The sequence below is a fragment of the Myxine glutinosa genome, chromosome 6, assembly GCF_964187855.1.
Source record: "Myxine glutinosa chromosome 6, kmMyxGlut1.1, whole genome shotgun sequence".
NCBI classification, from domain to species: Eukaryota; Metazoa; Chordata; class Myxini; order Myxiniformes; family Myxinidae; genus Myxine; species Myxine glutinosa.
This window is the reverse complement of record NC_136266.1, coordinates 121,201,585-121,211,355: the sequence shown is the minus strand read 5'-3', so window position 1 is coordinate 121,211,355 and position 9,771 is coordinate 121,201,585. Positions and strand designations below refer to the sequence as shown.

At 45.6% G+C, this 9,771-nt stretch overlaps 1 protein-coding gene across 1 annotated transcript; it reads right to left on the bottom strand.

Annotated features, from left to right (window-relative positions):
* Positions 1-454: 454 nt before the first annotated feature.
* Positions 455-2,388, bottom strand: LOC137414108 (eukaryotic translation initiation factor 1-like). The gene is made up of 4 exons (XM_068099593.2): positions 2,195-2,388; positions 1,592-1,755; positions 1,400-1,501; positions 455-1,116 (listed from the first exon to the last, which is right to left on the bottom strand). The coding sequence occupies exons 1-4, from the start codon at positions 2,220-2,222 to the stop codon at positions 1,072-1,074; spliced, it is 339 nt and encodes a 112-aa protein (XP_067955694.1). The 5' UTR covers positions 2,223-2,388; the 3' UTR covers positions 455-1,071.
* Between the last annotated feature and the right edge of the window lie 7,383 nt (positions 2,389-9,771).

Here is a 9,771-nt window from a genome sequence, read left to right as displayed (position 1 = left end):
TTGACTCCAAAATCTAATCAGTTCATCTTTGCATCATAATAGACACTGGCACCAACTTTGGTCAGAATACAATCATTGGTTCACAAATTCTCGTTAGCAGGATTTTTTTACCCAATATGACCTTTGGCCTTGTGACCCCAAAATCGAATCAGTTCATCTTTACCTCATTAAACATACCTGCAGCAAGTTTGACCAAGATCGCTTAGGCCATTCTCAAGTTATCTAGGCCATTCTCAAGTTATCGTGGTAACGAAAACCTATCACGGACGGACGGAGGGAGGGACAACCTGAACCTGAAAACACAACCACTCCGGTGAAAATCACAAAGGAAAGAACGTACAACTACAAAGTAGCCGATTTACAATCAAAGGGCATTACACAGCGTGGACTTCAACAGCCAGGTGAGGAAAATGTGCACGCGACAGACCACCCAAGAAGCAGAAATCGAACAAACTTTGCACAAAACTTGTTCATATATTTATTAGCGATTAAAAACGGACTGCCAAAATACAACACAAGAATACAGGAAGCAGACAAAAATGCATGGCTTTCAGCAACCGCTGCAATCAAACCAAAGATGGCCCTAACCAACGAAAGAGCCAGAAGGTGGACACATTGGGCCAAATTTTAATAGTAACAGAATCGGCTCGTTTGCCCAAAGAAAATCATTGCCTGGCAAGGGAACAGTACGGCAACCCGCCGTTAAAGATGACTGCATTGTAGACGAGTGGTTCTAAAATGTGCAGGATTCAAACGACGGTACCAAAGCATGAAGCATCACGCTCCATGGGAAAGGACATTTGCTTCCAGAATCAAGCCGGGACACAAGGACAACCCACCGCCACTTCCTGCATCCCGATAGCACCACCACGGCCTGTTGCGACTAGCCCGAGGCCCGTAGGCCTACGATACAAATGCCATCCTGAGCTTAAAGCTAACCGGATAAAATCTACTCCGTCAATTCACCATTTTGAAATGCCATATTCTATTTGGCCACCGCACTCTTGCATTAGCCACATCTAGGTCAAATTTGGGGGGAAAAATAACACGAAGCAACACATCAGTTCGACTTCAAAATCCATGAACCTTGATCTGGTCATCCTTGGCAATTCCAATCTGCAAACAAAATTGCATTACTATTATGCACACTTGGCCATTACGTAAATGCAAACAAAATGCATTTTGTTTTTTTTTTCCCCAAGAATCGAGGAAACATCTTGGGATTAGTCACCAAGCAACCGTTATCTGGCAGCACAGTCAGCAGTTAATACAATAGGAGAAAGGAGAAGGGGGGGGGGAGAGGGGGGGGGGGGGGGGAAAAAAAAAAAAAAAAAAAAAACTTTCCACATAACTCCATAAACCAAGAAGCAGGAAGCATTTTAATTATCAAGCTACTCACTTCAAGAAGAAACTGGCAGATACTCTTCCGCTGATCACCTTGGAGCTGAATCACTTCGCCGTATTCTGGATGGTCAATCACAGTACCATTGCAGGCGAATTTCTGGCGGGGGTCAAAGGACAATTAGAGGAACAGTCATTCGAACTTAAGAGGTGAAGCAGGGTAGAGGAGGTACGAGAGCAGACAACACACCTTCTTGAAGGCCCGCACAAGCTTTTTTTTGTCGTAGTCCTCAGCAATGCCTTGAACTGTGGTCAAGGTCTTGCGACCATTACGTTGTTGGATCCTTATGTGGATGTACTCATCCGTCCCCACCGAGAGGCCGTCTTCGGCCTTAAGCACATCAGTGAAGGGCTCTGACATCACGCACAGGTGCAAAACAGGTAGTTCGGTTAACACCCATGGACGCATCAAGCCCGATCTCGTACTTTAGATACAAAATAAAAAGTCCAACCATCTGGTGAGTTCAAAAGTACAGGGAAAGGGAATATATATACATATTATGAAACGTCACGAATTGGGTACGTGGGGAAGAAGGGGAAATGAGGGGGAGGTGGGGAAGGAGGTTGAGCGGACAAAGGAAAATAAATAAATAAATAAACAAATGGCAGCATCCAAACTGAATTGCGGAAAATAAAAATAAATAAAAAGGCGACAAAAGGAACAAGTAATGATTCTATGTGAAATTAAAAACAAAACAGTAAAATACAAGAGGAAAAACCCAGGTCGGGCGGAAAAATCGACGCCATTTTACACGATGTCCCGTCACCTCACCCGACTCGCCACAACCCTTACCGAATTGTTGAGGAGTGAGAGCGGACATACGACAGACGTGAGTTTACGTTCGGTGGTGGAACTAGAGGTAACCGTGAGGAGTAGCAAGCGCTGACTAAGCTTTCTCTTAAAGGTTACACGTCTTCTCGTCACGAACGAAGCTCCAGCAAACGTAACTGGCAAACGACGATTGACGCAATGACGCAACTTCCTGCGAGGCGTGGCCCTTATGCGTTACTGACGTAATCCCAGCGAACTCTCTAATTGGTCAATATATTTGCATCGCTCTTCGCGCCGTCCAATCGACTTGATGTTTGGTGCGTGTATGAGCGTAATGACGCATGGCGTTAAGCGAAGACAAGCGTCGATATTTTATGACCAAAGCAAAAGGAAACAAATAACCAACAGTGCGTCACGTATTATGTGGAAACAACGACAAGGAAAACAGTGGAAATAACAATTATTAGCATCGCCAACAACTTTATATATGGCGTTTTGAAAAATACGTGCGAAGGAACTCCTTTATAATAATGTCCCAAATGTTATTCGTTTTGAAAAACGTCATCCCATCAGTATCACTATCAGTGCAGGATTGGCAGATTTGGGAATAGTAGGTAGTTTGTGTGTGGATGGTAGGTATACCTTGTGTGTGGATGGTAGGTATGCCTTGTGTGTGGATGGTTGGTAGTTTGTGTGTGGATGGTTGGTAGTTTGTGTGTGGATGGTAGGTATAGCTTGTGTGTGGATGGTTGGTAGTTTGTGTGTGGATGGTAGGTATACCTTGTGTGTGGATGGTAGGTAGTTTGTGTGTGGATGGTATGTAGTTTGTGCGTGGGTGGTAGGTTGTTTGTGTGTGGATAGTAGGTAGTTTGTGTGTGGATGGTAGGTCGTTTGTGTGTGGATGGTAGGTAGTTTATGTGTGGATGGTGGGTAGTTTGTGTGTGGATGGTAGGTAGTTTGTGTGTGGATGGTATGTAGTTTGTGTGTGGGTGGTAGGTTTGTGTGTGGATAGTAGGTAGTTTGTGTGTGGATGGTAGGTCGTTTGTGTGTGGATGGTAGGTAGTTTATGTGTGGATGGTGGGTAGTTTGTGTGTGGATGGTAGGTAGTTTTTGTATGGATGGTAGGTAGTTTGTGTGTGGATGGTAGGTAGTTTGTGTGTGGATGGTAGGTAGTTTGTGTGTGGATGGTAGGTACTTTGTGTGTGGATGGTAGGTACTTTGTGTGTGGATGGTAGGTAGTTTGTGTGTGGATGGTAGGTAGTTTATGTGTGGATGGTGGGTAGTTTGTGTGTGGATGGTAGGTAGTTTTTGTATGGATGGTAGGTAGTTTGTGTGTGGATGGTAGGTAGTTTGTGTGTGGATGGTAGGTAGTTTGTGTGTGGATGGTAGGTAGTTTGTGTGTGGATGGTAGGTACTTTGTGTGTGGATGGTAGGTAGTTTGTGTGTGGATGGTAGGTAGTTTGTGTGTGGATGGTAGGTAGTTTGTTTGTAGATGGTCAGTAGTTTGTGTGTGGATGGTAGGTAGTTTGTGTGTGGATGGTAGGTAGTTTGTGTGTGGATGGTAGGTAGTTTGTGTGTGGATGGTAGGTAGTTTGTGTGTGGATGGTAGGTAGTTTGTGTGTGGATGGTAGGTAGTTTGTGTGTGGATGGTAGGTAGTTTGTGTGTGGATGGTAGGTAGTTTGTGTGTGGATGGTAGGTACTTTGTGTGTGGATGGTAGGTACTTTGTGTGTGGATGGTAGGTAGTTTGTGTGTGGATGGTAGGTAGTTTATGTGTGGATGGTGGGTAGTTTGTGTGTGGATGGTAGGTAGTTTTTGTATGGATGGTAGGTAGTTTGTGTGTGGATGGTAGGTAGTTTGTGTGTGGATGGTAGGTAGTTTGTGTGTGGATGGTAGGTACTTTGTGTGTGGATGGAAGGTACTTTGTGTGTGGATGGTAGGTAGTTTGTGTGTGGATGGTAGGTAGTTTGTGTGTGGATGGTAGGTAGTTTGTTTGTAGATGGTCAGTAGTTTGTGTGTGGATGGTAGGTAGTTTGTGTGTGGATGGTAGGTAGTTTGTGTGTGGATGGTAGGTAGTTTGTGTGTGGATGGTAGGTAGTTTGTGTGTGGATGGTAGGTAGTTTGTGTGTGGATGGTAGGTAGTTTGTGTGTGGATGGTAGGTAGTTTGTGTGTGGATGGTCGATAGTTTGTGTGTGGATGGTAGGTAGTTTGTGTGTTGGTGGTAGGTAGTCTGTGTGTGGATGGTAGGTAGTTTGTGTGTGGATGAAAGGTATACCTTGTGTGTGCATGGTGGGTAGTTTGTGTGTGGATGGTAGGTATACCTTGTGTGTGGATTGTAGGTAGTCTGTGTGTAGATGGTAGGTATAGCTTGTCTATGAATGTTCGGTAGTTTGTGTATCGATGGTGGCCTTGTTTCAATTCAAAACTGTCACTGCCGTCCTTCGGGGGTGGGGGTACAAAAATATGGATGGATGTCACGTCCTGAATAATTTTATACGATACTCTCCATCCCACGATATGCTTTGAAGAAATGAAGTTATTGTGAGGCATAAGCTGTGAACGAAATTCCTTGTTTCTGGTTATTAATGCCGGAGCCACACGATCACGTAAAGCCTAGCCGTAAGGGCCACGTAGGGCCAATTAAAGGAAAAAAAATTACAGCGCCGTAAACACCCCGTAAACCACGGGCCTCGTAGGGGCCACGTTGCTGCCGTCGAGCCACGGGATAGCCACGTACTCGCCACGTCAGACCCTCGTAAAAATTGGCCGTATCCGCCACGTAAGGCCATGTAATGGGCAGGTAACGGCCAGGTATACGCCACGTAGTTGTCACGTAAGAGCCACGTGCCATGTATGGGCCACGTACTGCCACGTCGTGCCACGTGGGAGCCACGTGTCCCGTAAGAGACACGTAAAAGTGTCGCGTTAAAAATCCTATAAAAAGAGGGTCCCCAGCCCCTCCCAGTCATTCAGCATCTTGACCTTCAAGAAAACAACATCACCATGAGAGTACCAAGAAGACAGAGACTGCAGATTGCTGTCCTCAGATATCAGCATGCCCTGTACAATGCTGCTGCTGGACTGATCCTGCAGGAGATACATGCAAGAGATATCCAGAGGAAAGCCAAGACGAAGAGACTCTGGGTGAGGAGGTGGATCTCCAAGAGACAGGAGATGGGTGTCTATGACACCTTGATGAAGGAGCTAGAAGATGAGAGTGCCAAGGAGTTCCAGTCCTTTGCAAGGGTGTCACCTGACCTGTACCATGAGATAGTCAGAAGAGTTGGGCCAAGGATCCAGAAACAAGACACATTCTTCAGGAAAGCCCTGTCACCTGGTCTCAAGGTGGCCATCACCCTGAGGTTCCTTGGCATTGGTGTATCCTACCACAGCCTGGCCCACGAGTTCAGATGTCCTCACAACACCATCAGCCTGATCGTATCTGAGACTTGTGAGGCCATCATTGCTGAGTACATGGAAGAGGTGATCAAATGTCCCAAGACACCAGAGGAGTGGAACGAAGAGGCACAAGGCTTTTCAGAGAGATGGAACTTTCACAACGTTTGTGGGGCACTAGATGGCAAGCATGTGGCAGGGAAGTGTCCACCAGGATCTGGCTCTGTCTACTTCAACTACAAGAAGTTCTACTAGATAGTCCTGATGGCTCTTGTGGACTCTCAGTACAGGTTCCTTTTCGTGGATGTGGGAGCACAAGGAAGCACTTCAGATGGAGAAGTTTTCAGAGGCACAGAACTTTATGAAGCCCTAGAAGGTGGATGTCCAGGACCGCCAGAACCAGAACCACTGCCAGGAGATGACAAGCCCATGCCCTTCAGCCTGATTGGAGACGATGCCTTTGCCTTTCGGACCTGGATGCAGAAGCCCTACTTCTTTAGAGGCATGAACAAGAAACAACACATTTTCAACTATAGGCTTTCCAGGGCTCGAAGAGTGGTGGAGAATGCTTTGGGCATCCTATCAAACAGATTCAGATGTCTCCTCACCTCGATGTGCCTCGACAAGAAGAATGTGGAATCTTGTCCTGACTGCCTGTGTACTACACAACCTGATCAGCTACAGAAAACCAGGCAGGATCAATGTGGAGGCTGACAACGAAGATGCCAACCACGAGGTAGTACCAGGAACCTGGAGAAATGAAGAAGCAGTGACAGCCTGGAGGGGCTTGGAGGCTCGACCTGGCAACACATCTTCCAAGGCGGGTAAGCTGCAGAGAGACTACCTGGCAGAGTACTACAACAGCCCAGCAGGTGCTGTATCTTGGCAAGACAGGAGGATGTATGATTTTGGTGATGATGGTGATTAGACCCACAAAGAAGTTCCATCTCTCTGAAGACCAAGACCAACAAATGGCAAGCCAAGTGTCCAAAAACAAAGGCCCTTGGAAGGGTCACCCACACACTCCCAAAATAATGCAATGCTGGTGCTATTATCAATAAAAATTGTATTTTTTTTTCATAAGGCTATCCTTCAAGGCCAGTTGCCCTCTCGTTTTTTGGTTAACATGCTGATCCTTCAAAGCCAGTTGCCCTCTCGTTTTTTGGTTAACATGCTGATCCTTCAAAGCCAGTTGCCCTCCTGCTTTTGGTTCAAATTTAGAATACTTTTACCTATTAAATTATGGACTATGGTATGCAAGAGGTGGATTGTTTTTTTCCAAGTTTCTATAAAATTTGAATTTTTTTATCTTCAAGTTTTCTTGATGAAATATATTTCTTTTTCTTTAAGTTCCTTGCACAATGTTTTTTTTTAATTTTTCTTTATTTGCCTTTGAGACAAAAGGGTCATTCTTCACTAAGTATCTCCTTTTGTGTCCTGATACTTTGACGTCGCATTATGAAAATATTATTGAACATTAAACTTTTGTTTTCCTCGATTTATTAGTTCTTTAATATTTACAAATATTTACAGTCATAAAACCTTCTAATTATGGGCCTGTATGACATGATTCCCCAAAAGCAAACAAAAATAACTATTTACAAAAATTTACAAGTTTCATGAACAAAAATGACGATGTACAACCAGTATAACAATTACACACTCATCCTAAAAAAAGAAAACATCACAATAATAAATCAATAGAATGGCACATTATTAACATGAAACAAAACACAGATTATACTACATTTGTTGCAGTTAGCACCTTTCATATTGGCGATGTACTGTACTGTACTGTACTGTACAATATCTACTTGGCACAAGTAGCTTGGCACTGAGAAAAGTAATAATTATATGAAGTTTTCATGCAAAACGTTCAGTCAAAATTGAAAGCAAAGCACTCTTCAATGAATATCGGCAATATGTTGTACTGTGTTGTACAATCAGTCAGGATAAATAAAGTCTTACCTTGCCTTACATTACCTTACTTTTATCAGCTAAAGTATTGTACTGTACTGTAGAATATGAACAAAATTAGCAAGCAGCAGCAGCAGCACCCATAGTGAAAATATTACAATAGAAAACTACAAAAGTACAAGCAATGTGCAAGTTACAATTACACAAAAATATCAAAGCAAGCAAAAGTTCTAAGTAAAATCCTGAGCACTGGTGTTCTTCTGTTCCTCCTGATCGAACAACCGCATAGCACTACCAAGAGAAATGTGCAAGCTATCATCACCAACACCTGCACCCCTGAAACCAGCAGAACTTGCCTGTGATGGTGACACAGTGGTCAGCAGAGGGGTGTTCATCTGTGGGTAGTCTGAGGTGGGGGTGCTGGAGCCCTGAGGATGTCCTTGTGGAGGTGGTGATCCCAGAGCTGATGCTACAGGACTGTCCAGTTGTGGAGTTGGTGGCTGCATGGTCTTCAGAATGGGCAAAGTAACAGTATGACTAGGAGGGGGCATATTACTACTACTGCTACCTATTGCTGCTACCTGCTGTACTGGGTGCTGCTGCTGGCCAAAGTGCGGCTGCTGACGAAACTGCTGCTGGCCAAACTGCTGCTGCTGACCAAACTGCTGCTGCTGACCAAACTGCTGCTGCTGCTAGCCAAACTGCTGCTGCTGCTAACCAAACTGCTGCTGCTGCTAGCCAAACTGCTGCTTCTGCTGACCAAACTGCTGCTTCTGCTGACCAAACTGCTGCTGCTGCTAGCCAAACTGCTGCTTCTGCTGACCAAACTGCTGCTGCTGCTAGCCAAACTGCTGCTGCTGCTGACCAAACTGCTGCTGCTGCTAGCCAAACTGCTGCTTCTGCTGACCAAACTGCTGCTTCTGCTGACCAAACTGCTGCTGCTGCTAGCCAAACTGCTGCTGCTGCTGACCAAACTGCTGCTTCTGCTGGCCAAACTGCTGCTGCTGACCAAACTGCTGCTGCTGCTAGCCAAACTGCTGCTGCTGACCAAACTGCTGCTTCTGCTGGCCAAACTGCTGCTGCTGACCAAACTGCTGCTGCTGCTAGCCAAACTGCTGCTGCTGACCAAACTGCTGCTTCTGCTGACCAAACTGCTGCTGCTGCTAGCCAAACTGCTGCTGCTGCTAGCCAAACTGCTGCTGCTGACCAAACTGCTGCTGCTGCTAGCCAAACTGCTGCTGCTGCTGACCAAACTGCTGCTTCTGCTGGCCAAACTGCTGCTGCTGACCAAACTGCTGCTGCTGCTAGCCAAACTGCTGCTGCTGCTGACCAAACTGCTGCTTCTGCTGGCCAAACTGCTGCTGCTGACCAAACTACTGCTTCTGCTAGCCAAACTGCTGCTGCTGACCAAACTGCTGCTTCTGCTGACCAAACTGCTGCTGCTAGCCAAACTGCTGCTGCTGCTAGCCAAACTGCTGCTGCTGACCAAACTGCTGCTGCTGCTAGCCAAACTGCTGCTGCTGCTGACCAAACGGCTGCTTCTGCTGACCAAACTGCTGCTGCTGCTGGCCAAACTGTTGCTGCTGTTGCCTCCTCTGTGCAGCCCTCTCCTGGAACTCACTCACCATAGCCAGGTTCTTCATGATGAACTGGTTGAAATCTGCAGGGTCGATCTCCAGCAGCATTCCCTCCAGCAGACTGACAATCAGCCACCGTCCTCTCGAAACCTGTCTTGGGAGCCATCTGCTGCTGCATGGATGCCTCTGCCTGACTGGCCTTCCCCAACAGCTGAAAAAACAAATACAGTGTTAAAATACAGTACTCTGTTTACAAAGACAAAAGGTCATCAAAAGACAAAAGACCATTCTTCCCAATGAACCGGTTGAAGTCTGCACGGTCTATCTCCAGCAGACAAAAGGTCATCAAAAGACAAAATGTTGTGTACATGTGTATGACAGAGGTATAACAGATTAATAATATTCAAATGTACAAATGAAAATAAATACTTTCTCTGAAATGAAAAAAAAAAACTTGCTCTAGCACAAGTTCTTCAAGTTTCAGAGTCCAGAACTTCCATGTAAACACAGCATTTTAAGTAAACATTTATGTCATTGCACAAACATTTACCTGGTCTCGTGTGCTCTTCAGACTCTGCATCTCACTGGACCCTGCCACCACTGAAGATGAGGACTTGCCCTTACCTACACCTTTGCCCTTGCCACTGACACCAATACCACTGGAACTGCTGGCACCACTAGCACTGGGGCCTGCAGTTGGCGCCACAT